The following is a 26,275-nucleotide window of genomic DNA, read 5'->3' on the forward strand; positions in this document are numbered from 1 at the left end:
AAAAAAAAAAAAAAAAAAAAAAAAAAAAAAAGACACCCTACCAGTATCACATTTCTCAAAACAAAACAAAAACCAAAAACCAAATGGCCCCAAATATTGGGATAATTCAGTATAAATATTGTGGGCAAATCCTCTTCTCTTTTAAAAGAAAATACCTACTAAAGTACCTCTGAGCCATTTTAGGTCAAATCTGAAACCTCTCGAGACTGTTCAGTACTCTCTATACGTTAGTTTAAGAAATGCCCCACAGAAATGATAAGTTCCGGAAATGGGATATTTCTGGAATATTGAAGCTATTCAATTCATGAAGAAACCGTACCCCTCTCTGAAGACTTTAATAGCTTCTTTGGCAGGACATTGTGTTATTCAATGTGTTAAAAGAATGCTGTCTTTAAAAATAGTGAGTTCTAAATTATCCCATTACACAGTTCCAATCACTGCAGATTCCAAGAGCAGGAGAGACAGAGCAGGCATTTTGCAATGACATTTGGTTCTCATTCTCTTTGAAAAATACCAGGGTAGCACATCTATTGTAATATTGGTTGTAAAGTACTCCCTATCACATTAAATCAAGAGGACTAAAACTCCTCAAGTGTGTACAAATACCAAATCATCCCTTCTTTTTTCTATCAAGTTTTTAAAATGGTAACTACCATTGGCTTTATTCTGAGAAATAACTTTTGGTTTCTTTCTTTTTTTGGTTTTCTTTCTTTCTTGGTTATTTTCTAACTGAAAATAAATGGTGATGTTTCATAGAAATTTGATTTTTATAAAACGTTGCCTACCACAATTAAGGAATATTTATTCCCCAATATCTTAAAAAAACAGATAAGATTATACACAATAACTATCCCATCATTTAGTGCCAATAGTGGAATTGAGAGAAAATATATAAAAGTTGTGTGAACATCTATTAAGATACACTGTAAAAGAAGTCTTGTACCACAAAGCACAGAAAGATCAAACTGAAAATTGTAAGCATTCTTTCTCATAAATAAGTCAAGTGATTTGATATTTATCTACATTTTTAATTAAGTCTATGTTATTTTAGGATATCTTAAACTACTAGATTCACTTTGTTAATTCAATATGGAGTCTCAAAATTATAGGTATTCTTTTCCTGCAAATTCTTTTCCTGCAAAGCTCCCACTGTTTCTCCAGACAGCTAAGATTATATGTCATCCATAAGTTTCAGCACACAAGAAAAGTAAAAGAAAAATCACGTTAATGTAGAGTGAATCTAACTTTTGAATTTCAGGTGTTAATGATTTAAACCTTTGCGCTTAAGTCCGGAAAAATTAAATCCTTTAAAAGAAGTTCCTAATCCTTGCGTAGACCCCTTATCGATGCCTGGATCACATCTGGCAATAATGAAGACAAATTAACACGATTTGGAAGATCTAGCAATATGATAACGCCAAACCATACAAAATCACTTCTCTGCTCTTAGTCACTGGTGGTCCCAGGAAGGATCAACTTCCTGTCTTGGACTCTGGTGTCTAAATTAAAGGAGGAAAATCTTACTGCAATCTGGGTTCCAGGCTTCTGGCTCACAAACAACAAAGCTCTAAACTCACTAAATAGGAAAACTTTACCCCCAACAAACCCTCCGAGAAGAATCTACTTTTCTAATACATGCTTGTAATTTAGTTCAAAGAACCGACAATGACATAAATTCACACCTTCAACAGGTTAGTAGATTTTAAAGTTTAATGTACTATATGAACTTCTTCAGTGCTAATAAGGGAAAAAAAAGTTTCACCGTCTGAATTAGTAAACTTAATGTTTGTTTCATTCAATTACTTCAAACTATGTCACTTAATTTTGGAAATGACTATATTCTTTTTTGTATGTGTATATAGGCCAGTCATGTAATGATATTTTCACCTATATACTGCTTAAAACAAGTATTTTAAATAACTGTATACGTTTAAGTAACAGATTGGATACTCAGTTTTTAACAAGTAGAATTGTGGTGACCAAATTAGGAAAATATTTTAATTCTTCAAGAATGTTGCAGAATAGCTTAAGCGTACCTTTTCTGTAAGAACTGCTCATTCAGGAGAAAGCCAAGCACAGCAAAGAATTCCACCAGCATCCCATTATAACCTGGAACAGAGGATGAACACCACATCTGCTCTAGACATTTTAACTATAGAAATGCGAAATAAACCACTCTTGTTATAATCAAAGTGATGGTGGATGTGAAACTATTTGGAAAAGCACAAAGCATTAGACGACATAAAGCATTATTATAATTAAGGAAACGTGGCGTGAGCAGTGATTTCAGCAATGGTGGTTGTACGACAGTACACTGGACGACAACACATCTTTTCATGTGTAGAGTTAGAAATAAATTAGTGTACCTCAGATCTCTGGAGCTCCCTGGTTTGAGTCTATATTACAACCACCCTGGGAGGTACGAAGAACAATCATGTGTTCATATTTTAACGTGCTGAATGCAATTTTCACCAACGTGAGACGTCATAATATGAAATCACTAAGCCTACAATGTGTTGAAAATAATGAAGATTGTTCTCGTATAGATGGGGCTTGGGGTCAAAATGACACATTTATTAAATGTAATGTGCAAACTAAAATGAAGTGACCTCTATTCAAAAAACGTACAAGACAGTTATTGTTTAAAATGCTTTAGTACTCATTTTCAATAAAAAGGAATCTGGCATTATAAAAATACATAAAATAGTCATGGATTTATACCATTAATTTACATAAGATATTTTCTGCATAAAGCAAAGTTATAAAATAGTAAAATAGTTTTAAAAGGTATTCTTATATGAAAGTTACTCCCAGTATAAAATTTTTATAACTTTTTGTAATTTTGGTCCATTGGTATAAATAAGACATTTTATCCTTTTAAAATTCATAGCTCCACTTAAAAACATAGGATTCTCTCTCTTTTAAATAAAAGTCCACTTGAGGTAGTATGTTAGAACTCTTCCTTGGTCCCGTTCAGTCTATGTGTCCAAGTCATAAGACTGAAAATTTGAAGTCCTGTGGTTTTCTAAGGTCTGTTTATAGGTACATGCGTGATTTTCTTGCTGAAAATCTGTCCTTTCTTTCCCATCTTCCTCTGACTCACAGTCCAAGTTCGGGGAAGAACGAGCTTTCAAGTGAAAGGTTCTTGGCTGACAATCTGATGACTGTCCAGAGCTTGAAAAGGCATCCAGGTGAGGTCTTCTCAGAGGCTTTCCAAACGTTCCTGAAAGAAAGAATCCCCTTGAGCACATGGGGCCTTTCGGAGCAATCAACAAAATGCATTTCAAATGAAGAAGCATCTTCCCCCATGAATGTGAATACCCCACGGACGTTCTACAAGTCCACATCATGGGACTCAGGTGTATGGTTGTATATCTGTGCTATGGAGAAAGACCTTACAGAATGGAGCTGAGGGCATGTGTGCCCCTCTTATACACACATCCACTGAATACAAGCAGCCCTTCTTTACCACGTCTCAGGACTTACAGTAACATTCATCACTGAGCAATGAAGTTCCCCAACAGAAGTTCTCCCGAGTCCTAGCTGTATTAATTGAGAGCCCCCAATTCTCCACAAAGTGCATTTGGATAGTAACGTACAAGTCAACTGTTCCTGAGTATAGCACATTTCTCTCAAAACAACCCGTATGTCTTGCCCTTTCTTCCTTAGTAGCAAATTATTATTCCATTGACTCAAATTATTGCCTCAGTCATGTAAAAGATATTATTTTCATTTTTTCAAAAAGGAATATGAATAATGATACCATGACAAAACATGAAATTTCTTAAAAGCTGGGTAAAGTATTTTAAAATTCTATTAAAAAAAAAAAAGTTGTGGTTAATGTTTCCGTATTTCCATGCAGTGAAAAGATGATCTCAGTTCTTCCATCTCATCGTCCCCCTGCACTAGACTAAAAAAAACCACAGATGAACCTCAGCGCCTGCCAGTGTCCACCAGCACTACTGAGGGCTTTAGGGCTCTGACAGTCTCCTTCACGGGAGGTAGTCCAGCTTGGTTAATGAGCAGCTGCTGCCAGGTAGGACGCCGTCTGCCCTTTGACTGTGAGTTCAGTTATAAGCCACCAGACATCCCAAACCACAGTCATGCTGTGCACACAACTCCACCCCAAAGGCTGTTGTAGCCCAAAACCACTTTTTCCACATGACTGACAAACTGCACTCCTAAGTCACTTCCAAAACTCTTGTCTTCTAGATGATGCCACACACAGAGTTGCCCAGAAAGTTCCTAAGGCCTAGCGCTGGATTAAATACATAATCAAGTAAAATCCGCACATCTGCCTTTGCTTTTAGAAACAAAGATACTCACTAATACAATGTCACGACAGCATCGTTAAAAAGGAAAACAAACAAAAAAACGACACCAAAAACTACTTTTCACCAGTCTGGCATTCAAAGCTCTCATAGCTCTCCTGCATGCAACTTGGAATGTGGGTCCTGAGTCAAGGTGTCTAATAATTTAATAAACTTACCCATGAAAGATTTACTCAAAGTAACCGATGCTGGCTCTGGACTTGGACTAAAATCTGCCGAAGACTTGTTCAGACATAAGTTGTTCATTCCAGGTCCTTCGTGTTGAGAGTAAGAAGAGCTGAGTAACTTCCTCACATGGGAAGGCCATCCTGTATCACTGACACTCTGCTCGCAGGATTCTTCTGAAGGATGAGGACACGGGTAGCCCTCCTTCTTCTTTATGTAACTGGACTCAAAGTGTTCCATTAAAGCTGTTCTTGGGTCAGGACCACAACCTTTTAAATTTGGGGACAATATCCGGAGACAGAGTTAATGCTTCTGGAGGTCTCTCCAGGAAACGGAACTCAGATAAGAAAACCACATACCTGTATGATAGGCTTCAAAAGGGTCTGAGCCATACACACTCCCCTTCAAATACACAGGGCCTGAGGGTCCCAAAAAGGGACAAAGGAACGGGTCTGTGGCAGCTTCCACGTCGGCTTCACTGCTGTTGTCAATGTGGCATGTCCCTTTAAAAACCACATCTTAGTCACTGAATCAATTTTGTTCAAGTACCATTCAACAGTCTCTCTCCACTTCTGACAGTTTCCATATTTATAGATGAAAAGTTTAGATAGACTATTATACAAAGGAAACACTGTAGAAATTTATGGTAGAGTTTTTTCAAAATTTATTGATGCCTACGGATTAGTAACTGCGTAAATGTGTGGTTATCTTACTAAAGGAGGACTTGATTAACCACTGAACTGGAGCTAACCTCGTTGCTGGCCCCACCTAGTTTCCAAGAGACACTGATCTGTGTATGGACACTGCAGCTGAAGCAGCCATGGTGTGAACCACATGATGCCGCCAGCACTGCCTGCTTCCTCCAGAAAGTCACTGATGACCAGTATAACGCACTGGCATTTAACCAATGACCTCTTAATGGCCAGCTCAAAGATAAGCCCGGCCAAACAAACAAAAACGTATCCATGAGTATCTGAGCTAAATGATCCAGAAATGATATGCTGGTTAGTAGCGGACACAGCAGCTGAAGGACAAGAGACATCATGAGGGTGAGAGATGCCATGATGGACCATGTACCTGGGCAGCAAGAACTGGGCACTCAGAGGGTGGGTGGTGGTCTCAGCGAGAAGCAAGTGTGCAGAATGTGACTCAGTAATGCCAGTGGCCTCTAGGGCTGCTCTGAGGGGGGGGCCAATCTCCAGCCCCAGCATCCAGGCAACATGGCACTACTATGCTCCAGTTCTGTCCCTTTAGACTTTTGTAAGCATCTTTTCAGTAAACCCTGCTCCAGCTGAATAAGCTTGGGCCTCTGCTCTTTGCAGCCAAATGAGTCTAACAGGGACTACAGCTTTTTTTTTTTTTTTTTTTTTTCGGTACGTGTGCCCCTCTCTGTTTTTTCCTCTTCCGGTGCGCAGGCTCCGGACGCGCAGGCTCAGCGGCCATGGCTCACGGGCCCAGCCGCTCCGCGGCATGTGGGATCTTCCCGGACCAGGGCACGAACCCGTGTCCCCTGCATCAGCAGGCGGACTCTCAACCACTGCGCCACCAGGGAAGCCCAGGACTACAGTTTTTTTGCTCAAATCTTCTATCTCTATACCCTCTATCACTGCCTTGCCAAGCACTCTGCAATTATTTGTGGAATTTTTTGTCTCACCACTGACTAAACTGTGAAACTGAAAACAAATATTCTTCCCTCCCAACTATGGAGTCCATCACAGAGCAGATATTCAATCAACACTTGTGGGAAAAGATAGTAAGATGTTTGAGAATAATGTCACTAGCTGCTAGTTACTAAGCCCTTAATATGTGTCATTTTCCGTTATCATTGTATTTAATGTTCACAACAACTTAATAGGGAAGGATCATAGCTGCCCAAGGTTACGCAGGGAATGTCAGAAGTGGGTCTTGAACCAAGCTGATGCCCTTGTATTATGCTGACTCCTTATTATTCTTTAAACAATACAGTTCTTAAAGTGAGAGTCAGTATTAGATGTCTCTAACAGAACAATTTTAAATCCTTTGACTTTTTAAGACCACACATGAAACCAGTTAATGTCATTTAAGTAAGAAGAACACCCAGGGCCAAAGAACATTTACAACGTAAAGGAAGTATTACATCGCCTGGTGGAATTAAATTTTATTTAACCTACTTGTCTTCTGTTATTGCTAGAAACAAAGATTTGTCTAGTATTTAAGAGAAGGGCATAACTATTTAATTTCAGCTTTGCTAGTGATTTTGGGCCAGGGCCCTCCATATATGCGGGTATCAATTTCTTGTGAAAATTAATATTATATTTGAATTTCCACTGGGTTATTTCAAAACAACTACAGCCCACGTTCATTTTAAGCACGTACCATTACTGCCGTGTTGTGGTAAGAAAAATCCGCCTCCTGAAGAAGTGGCAAACTGGTGGTGGCTTCCACTTTCTGAGGAGACGTACCCATCCTGTCTGTCAGCTAATGTTCCCTGAGATGACAAATAACTCGGGGTGTCAGCCGGCAAGTTGGTCTCATCTGGAATCAAACAACAGCATTCCATTAACCAAGAATGATCGTAAATGCCACAGGGGCTTCCCTGATGAACGGTATGTTCTGCTTGGTTTTCGGTTCAAATCACATCAGTCGACTCTTGCAAAACCTTGATGTAAGGCAAACCAGGGCTCTGCTGCTCTGGGGCACCTGAGCTGACTTTCTACTTTATGGCCTGTGGGATATTCCTCCCAAATTTCAAAAACAACAAATGCTGACAAAGGTAAAGGTAATTTTCATGGGAGCGTATCTAAGGTTTTGAATTAAGCTTGATTTCTGCCATATTCCCAACTTAGTATTATTCACTGATGTAGAAGTTTTGCACATATAAGTCAAAGCCCCTCTCCCACCAATAACTAGAATCTTCCCTAGATGCCTGTACACACACATGCACACATGACAAATCGAAAAACGACGGCACGGTGTGAGCCTCATGACTGAAGGGCTCTTCCTGGTCCTCCATCACCAGCTTGTGACAGGGTCAGACTGGTTTACACTGTGATTTGGATCGTCTCTCATAGCCAACAGGATATTCTGATGAGGTTTTGACAGAAAGCACTCATCTTTAACCATCAGCTTTATTCTGGGCCAGGGTGTTATTTTTAGCTAACCGTAGTTCTGCAGCTTTGAAACAAATGAGTCACCCTTGTGACACGGCCTGAGACTGTGAGACACACACTCAGAAGGAAATCACGGTGGGACCATAAGCACAGACACGACTCCTGCACCCTGTGCCAGGCTTCTGCTGACACACCTGTGTTGGTGATGCTGCAATCTTCGTTCCTCCGCCGTGTGTGGTATATGATGACCACCCACACGAGTGACGTGCCCACCACGCAGCAAACCACCGCGATGATCACGATGCCCACGGTGGCCCATCCATCATCGTCCAGTGACGAGGCGGTCATCTGAGGGGAGTCGCAGGTGGGGGTGGGGATCACGCTGAGGCGCACGTGGCCTCTCTCGGTGCCCAGAGTATTAGACATTTCACATGTGTACTTCCCGGCGTCCCTGACATCAGAGTCCACAATGATTAGCAGCTGGTTGCCTGCTGCAAAAAAGTGCCTTTCAGTGACCACCAAAGGGCTGTCATCCTTGGTCCAGTTCAATCTGGGAGGAGGGCTCCCTCCCGCGATGCACTGCAGGACGGCCGTTTCCCCCTTGGTTACAGTTCGATCTAACAGGGGCCGCAAAAATGATGGCGTCTCTGAAATGACAAGTTATGTTTTTAATCTCCGACATGAAATTAGGGTTCGCACAGCATAAGACCTCGCGCTTAAATTTATTCAAGTGGGAGCTGAAAACTGTATTCTCCCACAACCTCACGCCCATGCTTCTTTAAGACCCTACACACGTATACAGCATCTGGGATTTCATTTTATCATTTGGCTGTCATTTACTTATAACATCAGTTAAGGATAATATTTACTATTTCCTTTCTCTCAGTCTGTCTCACTCTTGGCAAGGCTGGGGGATGGTGGAAGTGGGGCAAAGCAAAACATTTTAGACATTTTTTAGAATTAGAAAATGTATAAAAATAAATTCAAGCACAACTGTGTGTTGATGGATGAAAAAAATCAGAATGTTTACATTTTTAAAGGGAAACTTCCTAGTGCTAGATGTCCCAGCCTATATTAAAATTCTGAAAATAATTTACTTTTATTATTTGGTGTTCATAGGTTCCTCTGATTTACTCTTTCAAAGATACACAAATGATTAACATGCTCACATTTTTAAAAAGCATCTGTTTAGGTAAATGATAAAAGATGAACTCAGATTTCCACAGTGGTTATGGGAGGCTGAGAAAAAAGTTAGGGCCCTTTCTATCTATTTATACACTTATTTTCTTATATTCTTTACATTGTTAAGACTTCTGGTAGAGACTGCATGACGGAAAGAGCAGAGAAAGGTGACTCCTGCAAAAGGGAAAGCATCAAAGCATTTACTTTTCCCCCTCCTCACATGGGAGGGAGCAGATTCATTTCACTGGCCACAGGCCTGAAGATGTAACACACTCGCGACTTCAAAGCTTCTGAGAAGCCATTGTCCCCTCCAGGAAAGGGCAGTGTCCTATGATCATCTCTCACCCTCTCAACTTCGGACACAACTTCTCACAGCTTCTTAGGGCCTTTGGGTGAGCTGGTATATTTAAGACTAACGTATATCACAAAATCTGAAAATATCCACTTACCGAGGACAGTCAGAGTTGCATTTGCAGAAATGCTTCCTGCACTGTTTTGAGCGGTGCAGCTATACACCCCGATGTCCTCTATCTTCACGTCCACGATAAAGAACACGTCATCCTCGGGCATTACATGCATGCGTCTCTCCCTCGCGGCCGGGAAGTCTGTGCCCCCATCCTTCTGCCAGGCTATCTGTGGGGCCGGGTGTCCCAGGGCAGCGCACTCCAAGCGTGCCATGGCCCCAGCGCGGATGGTGAGGTCCATGGGGGTCTTGGTGAACGAAGGAAGCACTGAAATCAGAGACACAACATGGGCAATTAGCATTCTGGAGTTTGAGAGGTTCATTTTCATTCCCTTTTTGTTTTGATACTTATGAATGTCCCTGACATAGTAAGGCAGGGGTTATTTCCAACTGCAAGATGAGATGGAGTGATTAAGGTACTCCCTCAAGGTTACACAGGTACAGAAATGATGGAGTCAGGATGAAACAGGTCACCTGAGCTTCAGACTGATGGTCTTTCTGCTATTTTCCAGTTGCTTTTTAGTTTCCTCAATAATTACCTGTGAGACTTTAGGCGAATGAGTTTGTCTCTTTGTTACCCTGACCACACCATCTTTTCTTTTTTTTTTAAGTCCCTCCTGGCTCTAACATTCTATGACTTTAGACATGTGTTTTGTCCCACAATTTTTTGTTCGATGTGTCAGGCCTCAGCAACCATTTATTGAATGAATGCATTAATGAATCATATTTTCTACCATGAAAGATACAAACAATTAAATGCTAAACTGTACAACTGTCTACCTGCCACACAAAGCACAGGATGAGACACTTTTATGAACAGCAGCTAAAGCTTACTGCATTTACTGAGCACTTACTCTATTCCAGGCATTCTGCTAAGTTCTTTACACAAATTATTTTATTTAACAATTATCATACCTCTATAAGGTAGGTACTATTACTCCTAACTGAAAGATGTGGAAAAGGAGGCACAGAGAGGTTAGGTAACTTGCTGAGAGTTCCACAGCTGTAAGTAGGAGTGGTAGGGTTCAAACCCAGATCTCTGAGCTAAGGGTGGTGTGCTCTCTATTGGTGGGAATGTAAATTGGTGCAGTCACTATAGAAAACAGTATGGAGGTTTCCTAAAAAACTAAAAATAGAGCTACCATATGACCCAGCAATTCCACTCCTGGGCATATATCTGGAAAAGATGAAAACTCTAATTCAAAAAGATATATGCACCCCCATGTTCATAGCAGCACTATTTACAATAGCCAGGACATGGAAGCAACCTAAGTGCCCATCAACAGATAACTGGTTTAAGAAGATGTGGTACATATACACAATGGAATATTTACTCTGCCATAGAAAAGAATGAAATATTACCATTTGCAGCAACATGGGTGGACCTAGAGAATTTCATACTAAGTGAAGTCAGACAGAGAAAGACAAATATTATCACTTATATCTGGAATCTAAAAAATAAACTTATATGTATATAAAAAACAAACAGACTCAGACACAGAAAACAGACTTACGGTTACCAAAGGGGAAAGGGAGAGATAAACTAGGAGTATGGGATTAACAGATACAAACTACTTTACATAAAATAGATAAGCAACAAGAATTCACTGTATAACACAGGGAACTATATTCAATATCTTATAATAACCTATAATGGAAAATTATCTGAAAAAAATACATATAACTGAATCATTTTGCTGTACAACTGAAACTAACACAGTATTGTAAGTCAACTATACTTCATTTTTTTTTTCTATACTTCATTTTAAAAAAAAAGGTGATATCCTTTAACTCTACACTTCATGGCCTCCCACATCAGACCAGTACATTGTGAACTCTCACAGAGCAAAAAGTGTCTGGTTCATCTTGGTTACCCACCATACTAAGTATGGGGTCTTCAACACAAAAACTGCTTGCTTAACCAAGACTATTAATCTTGTGGAGTGAGAAGGGTTAGGTGGAGAACTGTAAGAGCAGAGGATAGGGTTAGCAGTAAGAAAAAGAGAGGAAATGAGAAATATGTTTCTAAAACATATCTTTAAACGCAAAAGGAAAAGTCAGATCACATACTATTTACTGTGAGCTTGGCTTTGACAGAGTAGGATGAACCAAAGTGATTGGAGATGACACACTGATATCTCCCTTCACTGGTAAATTCCACACTGCGGAGCCGAAGAATGGTGGTGTACTCCATCACCTCCCCACCTTGGGCCCGGAGGTGTGCATAATTTTCCATTTCAGCATCATGCAGTAGTTCATTGTCTTTTTTCCAAGCAAAAGTCATTGGGGAATCACTGCTGCTGGCAGCTGAGCAGATAAAACTCAAATTGGAACCTTTTATTGCCGACTGTGTTTCTGGCTGAACTGTGATCTGGGGTTTAGGAAAATCATCTGTTCAAAATGGAGAGGAGGAAACAAAACAGTTTTAAGCTTGAGTCCAAATGCTACTCAGATCTGAACACCAAGAAACTCAAAACAAACAGTGGCTTAGGTTTTTACCCTCTGTGTATGTTTCACAGATGGACCAGCAGTCCCAGTGTTGAAAATAACAGACTGGGAGAGAGTTTATAAAGTAATTCATTCATTTCAACTAGAGACTGAGCCCTATTTATCCATCATTAACTGGGAGGAGACTGATATATTGGAATACAGTTTATTGCAGACCTCTTGGCTTTTTTTTTTTTTTTTTTTTAACATAAATACAAGAAGAAATCGGTTAAGACACTTCCAGGCTCATGGATCATCTTGAAATGCTATTAGGAACTGCATTTTTTCCCCATGTTCTTCATAAATAAGCAGAAAAATTAAGAAATCGAACATCAATAATGATAATCAATACCACTAAAGGCAGCAAATTAACACCACTTACCAAAAATAGAACTCATTAAAAAGACCAGTCATTTTTAAGTAGAGCAGGAAAAAACAATCCTGTAGTGAAAGGAAAAGCATTTCTCAAGCTCCCTGTGAGCCCCTGGCTCCAGCCTGGAGTTTAGAGTGGACAGTCCATCAGGTCGCGGTGCCACATTGTCAGAGCTACATTATAATTACAGCTAAGCAACTCTTTCATTCCAAACAGTTATTTTTAGTTCTCTGTTACTTTTTGGAAAAGTTACCTTTTTGAACTTCAGTTTCTCAGAGATGGTCTAAACCCAGAAGGAAGCATCTTAAAGCAACCAAAATGTATTACTTGGGTGCTCTGAAAAAAATTACGTGTGTGTGTGTGTGTGTGTGTGTGTGTGTGTGTGTGTGTGTTTATGAATGGGGTATGGGGGACCCTCTGACAACTGCAATGCAGGTAATTTCCAATGCCACGCCTGCATGCTGTAATCAAGATAGTTTCTTCTTCTGTGTGATTATTCTAAAATTCTCATCTGGTAAAAAATCTATGGGTACTATATAGATATGGGAAAGTGTGTGCATGCATGTGTGTGTGTGTGTGTGTGTGTGTGTGTCTCAAAGTAATAGAGAGTTCATATCTCGAAGACTACAGAACTGAGAAATCAAGACCATGGAAAAGGAATAGCTCAGGCCCTTACAGATGAATGCCAAATGCTTACTTAGATCCAAAAGCTACATCAGATGTTTTATTTCCAGAAACTGTTGGGACCACTTAATGCTGCAACCTAAAAAAAATATGGTTTTCTTGTACTTAGCTAAACAATCCTAGGCAAAGCAGTTTTAAATAAAATTTTAAAGGCCAACGTAGAATTAGGTTCTGCAGTATCTTAACACACATACTAAAATTCAAACAAGTTTTGATTTCATGTTCTGTACGCACATTTAGTTTTACAAAGGTCTCCGTGGCAGCAAATAGTAAACGGCAGTGTAGTGCAGCAGATGGAAGACGGCACCAGAGAGAGGAAAACTTGGGTTTTTGATCCAGATCTGCTATCTGAAGTTGGGTAAGCAAATTTCTAACGCTGAGATGCTTAGATGCTAAGACAATGGAACTTACATTTATTTACAATAAACTCAAACTTTCTGTTACTTGTAATGTTTTACCCACTAATAGTAAAATTTTTAGCAGACTATAAATCACTAGCTAATAATTTTCTCTTTCTACTCACCATAAACAGCATCTGCACAGGATTTAAGTCAGTCTCTTCACTGAGCTCACAAGAGCCTCTCAACAACCCCCGGAACTGGGGAGAGCAGAGAGCAGCACTCCCATTTCATAGATGTGAAGACTGAGATTCAGGGAATCACAGTCACAGCAGGGCTGTGACTATCCTTCAGTTCTCCCAAGATCCAACATCATTCTCTTTCTACCAAACCACTCTGATGCCAATTTTATAAATTATAGAAAAAATTTTTCCTTCCATCAGTAAAACTGTGGTCCTCAGCAAGCTACAGATCCATTCTCATCTACCTCAGCAGAAATAAGAGCTTTATTAAGGGAACATAAATTTATTGAAGTCCATTATTTGGACAAATGGGAGAAAAAAAAAAAAGAAGAATGAATAAAAAAGTCAAAGGCCATAGTTCCACTCACCACACACAAAGCCATCTGGGCTAACAGCAAAAATACTTCTTCCCTTCAGCAGCTGAGGATGGGCACAACTGGCATTTACAAAGCTCTGAAAGTTGTTTTCCGCCACCCACTGTGGGAGCCATTTTAGTTGGCAATCGCACAAAAGGCTTGATGTATTTAAGTGCCTGAGGAGAGTAATTACATTCAATTTGTTTTGTACGAAATGCAGATTTCTACAAGTATAAACTAAACTCAAGTAAATATTAACAAAGCAATGAATGGGGAAACCAAATACACACATCCCATGGACTAAATATTCTATAGTCCATCTTAAAATGCAAGACATGGAACTCGCACTGTTTTTTTGTTGGTGGTGGTGTTCTTACCGACCAGCAGAGACAGAAGTGCTGATACACCAAAAATACCTTACTACTGAAAACTGGTTACTGTGATGAGGCACTGTACTGTATTGGGTCCCACAAATTTCAACCGCCAATTTGTAACAGAAAGAAAAAGAAACTCCTCTTTTCAACAAAGGGAACAAAAAACCAACTCCTCTTGCTTTCTGGTAACAAAAGTTAAGTGATGTGATGAATGTGCCAGACATTTTCTATAGATACATAATCCAGGATAATCCACCCCACGTCAGTTTCCCCCTCCATGCTTTATGTGAAACTCTTGGAAGGAAAAGAAAAGCTTACAGTTGCTGAAGTTTCTTCATTTGTGAGAATGCATTGCCTTGTAATGACATGATTGCGTTGTCGCTCAGGTCTCTGAAAAAGCAAGCAAATCAAATACATTCGAGGGAATTATGGTCACTATGTGCCTTCAGGCAAAGGGTGGGCCCACGCTGCCCACGCCATTCGCCACAAAAATACTCTCTGTGCTGAGATGCACAAATGGGGGTGACTAGAACTCATTAGGAAGCCTGGATTCAAGAACAAGGATATCTGCATCAGAGGCAGGTTCTGTTACGGTGAGAGAGATTTCATATCACCACATACAGGTTTTTTGACTCTTAAGGGCCTAAGCTGTTCTGCCATGTTATTTTATTACACTTCTTATTATTCAAATTAGTAACCATTAGTAACTTTTAAATGCACAAATAAAATTCCTCGTAATTATGCTTTTAAAAAACCATCATGTATAGAATACCTTCTATGATACGCAACCATGTTAAGTGATTTACGTTTACATATTATTACATTTAATCCTCACATCGACCCAAAAGCAGATGGTATAACTACCTTGGCTTGGCGTGAAAGGGGCAGGTAAGATTTGAACTCAATTATTTTCAATTTCCAAACCTATGTTCTCAGTCACTAGCCTATTCTGTCACACACAACTCACTCGTGGGGAGACAGGTAGGTGTTCAGACAAGAGGTTCTCACTAAAACAAACAAAACAACAAACACTTCAGGCAGGACATTTATAAAATGAGAGAATGTTCTGGGCTGGCTTTATTTTTAACTGGTGCTTATGAGCGCTCTGGATTAAAGTCCTCTCCACAGTGATTACTACTCTGTTTTCCTTTAAGAGGGTGGAGAAAAGGGATTTTGAATGAGACAAGCGGCAACAGAAGACAGAATCGAGGTCCCAAACGTGGGCAGAGAAAGAGGCTGAGAGAGTCACGAAGGTTTAGGAAACTGAAGCAGAGGCGAATGCCCCACGGATCCACTAACTCCACTTTCCCAGAAATGAAATGGGTCAGATGACAAACCCTTTTGGCTAGCTTCCCTTTGAAAATAATTTGTTTCAGTGAGCCCAGCAATACTGGCCCGCCTTTCCAGATGACGCTTTGCAGAGTTATCCCCTACAACCTGCCCTGCAACACTGTCGGCGTGGCTGGCGATCCAGAGCTCCCTGCAACCAATGAGTCATTGCGAAGACGGCAAGATGGTGGTGCACAGACTAACAGCTAAACACACAGCACCAGTGACGGTACCAAGCAAATGTGTATCTTACATGATAACTTTTGTCCAGGTTAACAGATAATACAACTTTTGGCTATAAGCATTCCTTAATAGTCAGGGTGGACACACTCTGCTGCTTCAGACTCCCACTGAACACATATATGTGCACCCACGGTTATCAGAAGCTGGTTGGCTCTGTGCTCCTGCAGGCTTTGACTCCTATCAAGGCTGTGCTCCTAGTGCCTGAAAATATTCGAGTGCCTAAGTGTCATTTCAGAAATGTGTGCCAGGAGTTACTGGGGGCAGAAGATGTGAAGGCAAGAGCTGCTATGAGAGCAGGGGCTGCCCTGGTTTGAGCCCTGCTTCTGTCAGCTGCTAACTTACAGGTTAGTTGCAAAAGAGAGTGAGAAAAAGAATAAAGGAGGAAAAACAGGTTGTATGCTTTATAATTAAACAACAGTAACAATAAACAAAATTCTCAAAGTAGTGTTAAAACTCCTGTCACTCTCCAGGACTGGAGGGATTGTCTTTTTTGAGCGTTAAGATGTGCGTTGCCTTCTTAACTGTCCGATGGAACCAATGAACCCTCAGAGCCACTGCATCTTAACTTAAAAATTAAGATAATAGTAGCTATTAAATAGTTTTCTCGTGAGGATTAAATGAGAAAATATAAATAAGTAGCTAGCATAATGCCTGATGTGCAGTAGGTGTGTGATAAATGGTAGTTTTTTAAAAAAATTAAATATACCACTGCTTGAGAGAAATAACTAAGAGAAAACCCCAAAGTGATGTATAGCAATGCCCTTAAAGGCAAAAGAAATATGCACCTGTACACTTATACTTTCATATAGACATACAGACAGACAAGTAGGTAGGTAGGTAGACAAAGGACAAAGGATAGATGTGTATATTTTATTGCACTGAGAGGATACCAACAAAATTATGTACTAGTTTGTGTTACCTTTCATGACATATAAGTAGATAACCATTTCAGACTGCCTTTAGGGTAACTAAATTCCTGCTACTCACAGATGTTCTAATGCATCCAAACCAGTGAAGGCTTTTTTGGTAATGGATCGAATCCGGTTTCCCTGGAGTATCCTTTAAAAAAAAAAATTATAATGGAACAGTTAGTAAAAGCCATTGTGGAGTGCAACTCTCCTGAAAAGAATTGCTTTTCAAATCATTTGTGAATATTCTATTTTCTTCAATTAAACAAGATATCCTTAAAAAAATGTATCCGTGCCATCTATTTCAGTCATATGGTTCAGCATGGTTGCAAAGCATTCGACAGAGAACCCAGCAAAAATAGGTATTCGAGAAGTTACTCTGATGGTTAAATCAAAGCAGTGATTTTTCAAAGAGGCAGAAACTTTATTCCAAGTAAAATGTCTCAGAACACTAATAAATAAAGCAGGTAATACTGGAGACTTTCTCCTTACCCACCCACCCCATGGATATCTTCATCACCCACAGAAGTTTAGGACTAAATGGAAGTCAATTTGAAGACTGCTTGCTTAAAACACAGAACTTAGCCATCGTCAAGGCCATTTTGTGGCTAAATAGAAACATGTTTTTATCCTGAATTGCTCGGAACCCACTGCAGTGTTATCATTGGTCACTGGATCGCTTCATTTAAACATTCCTGTGAGGGAAGGGCAACACTGCACGTTTCAAAATGCTGAACTTAGTGCACTAACCTTTACACAGTAGTAATCCCAAGGGTCTAAGCACTCAAAACAACTGAAAATTCTTATCTGGATACTAAAGTCAGCGGCACTAACCCAAGTGTTGAGTAAAACCACTATACCCAAGGAAGAAGATCTAATCAATACACATCTCGTATAACAGCAGTCATTTGGGGAGATGACAAAGGGTAGCAACCAGATTGAGCACCTGTTTTAAAACTTTTTAAAGATGTCAACTTGTGTGTGGAACTGAGCGCAATTAAGACAAAGTGTTTAGGGAGTTCCCTGGCGGTCCAGTGGTCAGGACTCGGCGTGGCCCCGGGGTTCAATCCCTGGTTGGGGAACTAAGATCCCGAAAGCTGCGCGGTGTAGCCAAAAATATCCCAAAATGTTTAGGTCAGAAAGCCATGCCAATTATGAGGCAAATCATACTCACAGCCGCCTCAGTTTGTCAAGCCCAGAGAAGGCACCATTCATGTCCTCAATGGTCCAAGAAATTTCATTATTCTTCAGATCCCTGGTTCAAAAAAGGGAGAGTTACAGAAAGTGGTACCAGGTACTTAATAAAAGATACAGGCATTCTTGTTAGACATATGCTTAGAAAGCGAAGATTTCCCCCGCCCCAGGTAGCATGTGATTTGGAATAATTCCTCATAACTGCCCATATCATCTCTCTCTGCCCCTTTCAAAACAATAGAAAACTGTTTCTCTCCCTAACATAGATCTTACCTCCTGCCCTCCTCCCTCAGCAGCATTTTATACTTTTGTCCGAGATGAGGAGAGTTGATTCCAGCCCTATTAACTCCTCTATCAAGATGACTAAATTCTGAAAGACCTGAATAGTCTGAAAAATACATTAAACTTTAAAACCTCTGCTCCAATCACACAAGGAGCAGCTCGCCAAAGCACACGGCATGGCTTTCAGTCATGTAATGCTTCAAACAGTGAACACAGCAAAACTTTCTGACAGTGCAAAAATCAAAAGCCCGTTGCACAACGTTAAAATTCACATTTGAAAGATTTTTCAAAGGCCATTTAATCCAACTCCCTCTTCTTCCTCTTGGGACAGAGATCAAGTCTGGATGTAACTGGTCTGATAAACAGGCGTCTTCCTTTGCTGCACTTTGTATATCTTTTTTGCTCTGGGTAATTTTTAATCTGCATTTTTACGAAGAAAAATTAGTGGATTTGAAATTGTTTTCCTCTTGAGCGGTTACCAACTTCCTGGAGATCCTGAGAAGGCTGACTGTAATCACCAAACCAATCTGATCACTGTCCTTTTTAATCCCTTTAAGAAGCACACATGGATGAAATGGACCCATCTTAATCAAACTGATCTGGGAAAGATTAAGACACTACTTCTGAGGCTGTACACATTTCCTTCATAACAAAGGAAATCTGCTTGGAGAAAAGTGGGCACATTTAGGAACCAATTAGGTTCATGGACAAACAGCAAAATGTGTAACTTACAAAGTCTTTAAACTGGAAAGCCCCCGGAAGGCACAATCAGCAATGTAGCTGACTTTGTTATTCCCAATGTGCAGTGTATTTAGCAAGCTTAGGCCCAGGAAGCTTGAATCATCCAACCTTGATAAGTGATTGAAAGTTAAGTCCCTGTAAAGGAAAAAGGAACCAAAAAACAAACGATAGCTTTTATTTTCCAGTTCAATGCAATGATTTGTTTAAAAAAAAGAACAGAAACAGGTAATATATATTGCCACAGTTACCCTTATTTTAAAACTCTGCCTTCTTAATAATACTCAGGTAAACATTATTTCTAATCCCAGTAATTAAAAAAAAATTCTCTTTATTTGAGAATCACCACCATGGCTTTAGCCCATGCGCCACAGAACAGAAACGGCAGAGCTGGCTTCAACTTATCACAAAACTATGACTAGGTTGCCTGTGCAAAAAGCTGTCACCTTGGAAACTTTGTTATGAAAATTTCACAGATCAGTGGTAAGAAGCTCATGCTCTGGCATGATTCCTGCTCTCAAACCTGAGGAGAATAAAAGGCAACTCACAGCTCACTGAGTTTCTGGCAGAACTCCCAGGCATCAGGGCTGATCCTGGTGATGGCATTTTGGCTGAGATGAAGTTCCTGCAGCATCAGCAGGCCGTAAAGCCAGCCTTTGGTAATCTCTGTTAGGTTGTTATGGTCCAGCTGCCTACATTTACAATAAGAGTCAAAAGCAGGATCCCAAGTTCATTATCTAGACTCTTCAAAGGGGACATATTACAACCTATTACATATTCCTATTGTTATGAGATGTGTAGCTTTTGTTACACAAAGACATCAGCAGAAAAGACTATGCTTATTAAATTCTCAGTCACGTGAAACAAAACTTAATATTAAATTATAAGATTGTAAACGATGAGATTTTAACATAGGATTTCAAATAAAAGCTGCTGAATGCTCACTGAGCATTCCAAGATCATACCACCTGAGTAGGAATTGATCACCCGCACTTACAAGATTTCCATGTTGCTCAGCCCCCAGAAAGCCCCATCCATAAGTTTTGTCACTCCGTTTCTTTGCATTTTCAGAGACTTCAGAGCACCAAGCCCTTGGAACGTGAGCCCATCGACGTTTTTGATCTTGTTTCGGTTCAGTTCACTACATTGGATGTTACAGTGAGACAGTTAGCTTATATGACAAACTCTGGAAGCAGTAATAAAATGTGACATTACTGCAATATAGTTAAACCAGCCTGTGTTAAATTACATAGAATGCTTTAAATCTCTAAGCATTTTTATTGAGAAGAATTTTGATTTACTAGCAGTGAGTAAGTTTCCTTCCGAAACATGTGATGTATTTTTGGGATCATCAAATTCTGACACCAGATTGCACTTCAATTTCTAAGCTGTTGTCCATTCAGTATGGAAGTAAACACATTAATGTTGGTCTTTAAAGTATCCAGAATGGGAGTACTGAATATTACATTAAAACACGAGGTCTATTCAGAAGCAGGGCCGTCAAGTTTATCCTGTTCAACTGCTTACAAAAGTTGACTCCTCTCTGTCACAATTTGTACTGTGTTTAATGCTTCCTCTTTCAGGCAGTCATTCTCAACCTTGGTTGCACCCTGGAATCACCTGGGGAGTTTTAAAAAATTACTGAAGCCTGGATCTTACCCCAGAGGTTCTAATGTAATTGGTCTAGGGTGTGGCCTGGGCACTGGGATTTTTAAAAGCTCCCCAAGTATCTGTAATGTTCAGCCAAGGCTGAAAACCACTATGCTGCAGGAGCCTGTTCACAGATTATTCCACCGTTATTAAGGAGACAGCGCTTTACAGCTCCTTAAGCTATGAGGGGCCCTGCAGTCATTGGTACTGTTCTCATGATCCACAGCTGTGGAGAGTCACCATGATGTCTTCAGTGCCATCATGATGGCTTTGTATGGAGGTTGTTCAATGATTACACTGCTCACTCTTTCAGGAACAATCCAACTTGCCTTGTCAGGCAGAAGCCTGTACCGGGTGACTTTTTTTTTTTTTTCCGGTACGCGGGCCTCTCACTGTTGTGGCCTCTCCCACTGCGGAGCACAGGCTCCGGACGCGCAGGCCCAGTGGCCATGGCTCACGGGCCCAGCCACTCCGCGGCACGTGGGATCTTCCCGGACCGGGGCACGAACCCGTGTCTCCTGCATCGGCAGGCAGACTCTCAACCACTGCGCCACCAGGGAAGCCCCCGGGTGACTTTTAAGGCTCTTTCTGATTCAGTGGTTCTACAACTCCAGCTCTCAGAGGAAAGGTGGCTACATCCTTGCTTCTAAACTCCTTCTGCCACATTGTGGATTTTAGGGGGGAGGTGCCAAGGGTTTAGAGGAGGTGAGGAAACAGAATCTAAGAGGACATTTTACTTACAGGTGTTGCAGTTGAGGCAGTCTAAACATCTTGGGTGGGAGAGCTGAGATTCGGTTCCTGTTCAGCTTCAGCACCAGGAGTGTGTTGGCCAGACTGTCAAAATACCCAGGTTCCATGGATGTCACTCGGTTGCTGTTGATATACCTGTTGAAAGTCTGAAGATGAGCTTCTCTTTCTGGTTCTTTGGGAAGTTAAAGTGCATGTATTCTCTGTATATGAAAGACTCTCCAGAGAACCTACCCATCACTTGTAACAATGGACACTTAAAATAATTAACTCTTTACGCCCTTGCAGGCCAATATCGACTATGATTCACACATATCTCTGGGGGAAAAAGTGACTAAAATATTTGAAGATAGCAAACATTACCCAATTTTTGTGAAATTCATTTATTAATGAAATACACTGGGGGTTTAATTTTGATTATTTTTTTACAGAATCACTTGGTTTTTCTATAACAGTCAAAGGATGTCTCAATTTTTGTAATCCAGTCGTGTAAGAATAAAATGAAGACTGTGGTTATCCGGGCTTGCAGAAAATTACCAGTCAGTAAGAAAGTGACATTTTTGATCCATCAGCAGTAAGAAATGGTCAGCGTTCTGGTTCCTATCTTAAAGTTGTTTCCTTTTTTAGTATAGCACAATATTTTCATCACGGGTGAAAACTGTTAAAAACAACCTGACTTACAGATATTTGAGTTGTAGGGGTGGAAGTGCAGTTTTAAGCTCTGAAATATTATTGCCACTCAGGTCCAAAGTTTCGAGGGACTGAAACCGTCTCAGATGTTCAGGTAATATTTCCACAATCTTGTTTCCAGCTCTGGATTTAAAGAATAGCACAGATAACAGGGTTAATGGTACAACAATCTGAAAGGTGAAAAATATGTTCTATTTCTAACTCGTTCTTCAGAAATTTGGAAAACTGATTGTTCTACACAGCACGTTAAAAAGTTAAACAGCAACTCTTCAGTCACTTTAATGTTGCATTAGATAGTAAATCATAATTTTAGAATTTTGAAAAGCTTTCCGATATAAATCTGGGTGCGTTTAACAGCTGTGGTTATCTAAATGCGATGCACTTAAACTGATTTTTCTTTCTCTTATTTTGTTAACAGTCTATCTTCCTTATCATTTCATGAAATGGGATATGAAATGACTAGCACCAAGTTGGCATATTCCAGGCACTGGTGTGTTAGTTCCCTATTCTTTCTTCTTGAGTCCTAATTCATTTCTAATTTTTCCCTTGGAAAGCACACACACTACGGGTGCCAATGAACTTAAGATACTCATCAGATTGGGCTTTTTAAAAGCCATCCTAGAGAAATCTCTTTTTCTTTGGAAATAGCAAGTTTCAATGCATTGCCATCGTCTTCAAAACCAGTGGATATGCTCCAAGGCTTTGACTATTATAAAAATAAGAGTACACCAGTCTAAATAATCTCTGGGAGCAATTAGATTTTTTAAAAGTTTGACATTAACTATCTTAAACACCAGACCATGATGTCCAACATTGTAGTCACATGTGGCTCTTTACATTTAAATTAAAATTAAACGTTAAAGTTCCATTCCTTAGTCATAGTAGCCACATGTCAGATCCTGAATAGGTGCCTGGTATCTGTCAAATGGGCCAGTACACATACAGAACATCCGCACTATCGTGGAAAGCTCTACTGGTGAGGACTAGACCACAAAGGAGAAAAGATAAACAAAATAAAACAAAAAGAGGCCAAGGCAAAGCTTTTAGAAGGTCATCAATACAACAGTTTCCAAGGGGGAGATTCAGCATTCAACAACAATCTTGCTAGAAAACAGGAACCAAAATGATGCGCAAGCCATCTTAACTGTCATATTAGGCCAGGTAGCTTGGACTTTTTAGACATTAGGCAGGGGAAAAATGACACGTCAAGGGAGAAGGGCTGGGATGATGGCAGAGTCCAGGGCCTTCGCTTTACAGCTCAAGGAACAATGAAACAATGGCGGGCTCTAAGTAGAACTCTGTATATCATATAAGTCACGTGCTGCCATTTTTAGGTAAACCCTCACTTAAGGGGAAAACTTAGAAAGAGATTTCATATGTGTATCTTTCTTACCAATAACTGCATTAGTATAGCGTTTTGAGTTCATTAAGTTCTTCCGCATTATTGTAACTCTCAGGCCTCTCACCGTCACAGAAGGTTCCTGAGTTAGGAGCACCTCTTACGTGTTTTCACAAGATCCTCTGCTGTGTGTGACACAGCACTTTTTACGCTGTTGGTCTTTTCTGCCATACTGTGAGCTCCTTTAAAGCAGGGCTATAGATCTATCCCCGTCTTGGAATGTATATGGAATCTAATAACGCTGACGGCATTGGATGCCAAGCCCTATGCTACGCATTTTTCATTTATTATGCCATTTAATCATAATAACATTTCTCTGCTGTTGAAATTAGGAAACTAGAGCTTTTAACCTAACAAGTCCAAGTACTCCCCCCAGGCCACCTCACAGAGTAAGTCCCTATTGGTCCCAAAGCAATCCCTGAAGGCTGTTTCATAGAACACAGTTTCCAACATTCAAACAACTTAATTTTGGCAATTAAGTTCTTACTTTCTGGAGGTGAAGATGCACCTCCAGAAAGTCTCGCCACTTCCCACTCTTGCAAAAATGCTGAGCTACTGGTTCCAAACTGCTGTGGGAATCCACACCAGCTCACTGAGCCCTCATCGTGCCAACACTAAGGATGCCCTGGAAACTGGGGTCCCCCCAGTCTGTGCTTGCACCTCAGGAGGAAAAGAGGGTCACCAAGAGTTTGCATGTGTTTGGCAGCCAACAGAGTAGAAGACCAGCTTCCTGAATGTGTGCAAATGCCAGGTGCTGCTCTCCCCAGTAAGTGGAGAAACCAGGTTGTACATTTTAAATCTATTTAAATAACAATGAACTAACAAAACTTCTCAAAATATTGTGAAAAATCTTCCATGTGTTACTTCTAAGGACTGTCGGGGAGTCGTCTTTTTTGACCCAAGTCATCCAAAAATCTAACCCCATTTTTAAAGTAATCCTATACAAGGTAACAGGCAGGGGTGATGTATACCCTAACAGTTGAACTCTGTGATAATAGTAAGGTTAAAAAAAGCGGGGGGGGGGGCGCGGTTAGCAGTCCCATGTACAAGTCACAACTATCAAGCCCCTCAGATTCCCATGAAGTCTTACAGATTCTGTTTAGAGTCAAGTCAGCCATGACCTCTGATTCTGACCATTTCCCACATCTGGATTCCTCAGTGTGTAAACCCCTTGATCTAGCTGTGAGGTACAGGGTAATGCAAGTGAGACAATTAGTCAATTTCTACATCCTGGAGATGGATTCAGTCCAAGAGACAAGCCACAGGGCCTCAGGGTCAGGGTGTGTGGGTTAAAGGAAACCACACTTTAGGGGACAAAAATGTTCTCTTAAAAACACAACCCAAATGTTTGCATTACCAGGAAGCCCCCCCCCCCCCACAAACAGCAGAGTAACCCTGAAACACCCCCCTCTCATCTCCTTCCCTCTCCCTCCCGTCCGCAGCCACTGCCGCCCATCAAATTCTGCATCTGGTTTTGGTCCCCAGGTTGTCTGGGGCTAGCTAGTACAGCTACGCTTACATTTAACAAGAAGAAACAGCCATAGGTTTTCGCAATAAATGGAGCAAACTGGTTTCTGGTGGGAGGGAGAGGGAGACCCACAGGTGTCTATCACGTTGCTCAAATAAGGCTACAAGTTAGATAACAGGCCATACAATCTTTGGTTTGTGTATTCGTTTGTTTATAAGGTAATTATGAACAAGGTATTAAAACTGCCAATTACTTGAGTGACGAATAAAATTTTCCTTGCAGTTCAAGTATGTTCCAGCCAAAGCCAGCCATTTCCTGAGCTGCACACCTCCTAAATTGCAGTGTGAAAGTGCTCAGTTATAAACGGAGCCTGTACAGTGCGTCTTTGTCAGCACTGCTTCCTAGCACAAAAATCCCTTACAACTGCCAGGATAATGGTCCCTGTATCACAAAATTTTAACTCTGTTCTAATGGAACTGAATTAAATCCAAATACCAGTTTCATATTAGCTCTCAGACTAACTGGCAAATAACCACCTAATAGGTACGAGTTTAAAATAAAAGAAAAAAAAGCTTGCTTTATGTCAAACAAGAAGGGTTTAAAAAAAAGACAACTACCTTAAAAAACCAGATTAAAAAATCTTTTTAATCACCTAAAACCCTCAAAATAAACATACTTCATAATAGAGTGGGTCACAAGTAACCACTTCTAGGAGCCAAAGATTCAATTCAACTCCAGCTTCAATTTTTCTCCAAATATGGATAAACGCCAAAATTGATGAACATATTAAAGCACTGCAGTTGATTAATAGTTTTGGCAGGAAATGTGCAATGCTTCAACAAAAAACAAAACAAAACAAACTATCTTTTTCCATTACTTAAGTGAATGTGGAAATGTCATCTTTCCATTGTTCAAAAATCTGTACTCTGAGCATAGGAAGGCGTTTCAGCCTTGTGCAAATCCATCGTAACAACCACGAATATTTTGGTCATCTATGTTTGTTGATAGTACAAGGCGTTCCATGGTCAAATCACTGCTGAGGTCAAGTATAACCAGTCCCTTATAGACAAACACAGACTTGGGGGCCTGGTCAGCTGGAATGCAGATGGTTCCCTCAGGGTTCTCAGAGGCCATGGGAATAACAGGAGGCCCAGGTATGTCAGCCTCGGCTTCTCAGGCCCAACAATCATGGTTTCACTTCGTTGCTAATTTCACCTTTCAGCCTTTGCCAAATACCTTTAAGCAGAAGCAAACCCGACTTATATTTACATGATGATATTTGCTCTGAGAGTCCTGAAGATCTGACAACGAACAGGACGGATATGGTCCCTGACCTCAGAGCACTGAAATTCTAGTGGGGGAGAACAGGCAGGCAAAAGGGAGTGGACACCAGAGGGATAAGTGGAAGAAGAAAGGACAGTCTCCTAAAAAGTGACGGGAGGGGTGTGGGCGTCAGCAAAACTTCCCGTGGCAAGGAGGAGTCTAGAGTTCCAGGCAGAAGCAAGTGAGACCAGGACAAGGCTTCTTTCCCTTGAGGAAATGA

At 40.5% G+C, this 26,275-nt stretch overlaps 1 protein-coding gene across 8 annotated transcripts in view; it reads right to left on the reverse strand.

The window, feature by feature from the left end:
- Positions 1 to 1,696: 1,696 nt before the first annotated feature.
- The window catches only part of LRIG3 (leucine rich repeats and immunoglobulin like domains 3), a 47,675-nt gene continuing 23,096 nt past the window's right edge, over positions 1,697 to 26,275 (reverse strand). For 3 of the 8 annotated variants that reach the window (XM_027106856.1, XM_027106863.1, XM_027106861.1), the window contains 17 exons: positions 21,857 to 21,988; positions 21,170 to 21,313; positions 19,776 to 19,919; positions 19,327 to 19,470; positions 18,773 to 18,916; positions 17,739 to 17,819; positions 16,644 to 16,715; positions 14,403 to 14,474; positions 13,723 to 13,886; positions 13,009 to 13,122; positions 11,301 to 11,621; positions 9,217 to 9,498; positions 7,780 to 8,232; positions 6,852 to 7,010; positions 4,856 to 4,999; positions 4,490 to 4,765; positions 1,697 to 3,223 (listed from right to left, as the gene is read on the reverse strand). In XM_027106856.1, the coding sequence (XP_026962657.1) occupies positions 2,979 to 3,223; positions 4,490 to 4,765; positions 4,856 to 4,999; positions 6,852 to 7,010; positions 7,780 to 8,232; positions 9,217 to 9,498; positions 11,301 to 11,621; positions 13,009 to 13,122; positions 13,723 to 13,886; positions 14,403 to 14,474; positions 16,644 to 16,715; positions 17,739 to 17,819; positions 18,773 to 18,916; positions 19,327 to 19,470; positions 19,776 to 19,919; positions 21,170 to 21,313; positions 21,857 to 21,988 (3,091 nt within the window). In that variant the 3' untranslated portion in view covers positions 1,697 to 2,978. The remainder of the gene's footprint in view (positions 3,224 to 4,489; positions 4,766 to 4,855; positions 5,000 to 6,851; positions 7,011 to 7,779; positions 8,233 to 9,216; positions 9,499 to 11,300; positions 11,622 to 13,008; positions 13,123 to 13,722; positions 13,887 to 14,402; positions 14,475 to 16,643; positions 16,716 to 17,738; positions 17,820 to 18,772; positions 18,917 to 19,326; positions 19,471 to 19,775; positions 19,920 to 21,169; positions 21,314 to 21,856; positions 21,989 to 26,275) is intronic. The other 5 variants (XM_027106858.1, XM_027106859.1, XM_027106860.1 and 2 more) reach the window with 5 other exon arrangements.

This window comes from Aethalodelphis obliquidens, unplaced genomic scaffold (assembly GCF_003676395.1).
Source record: "Aethalodelphis obliquidens isolate GAN/ISIS:26980383/991018 unplaced genomic scaffold, ASM367639v1 scaffold8, whole genome shotgun sequence".
In the NCBI taxonomy this organism is placed as follows: Eukaryota; Metazoa; Chordata; class Mammalia; order Artiodactyla; family Delphinidae; genus Aethalodelphis; species Aethalodelphis obliquidens.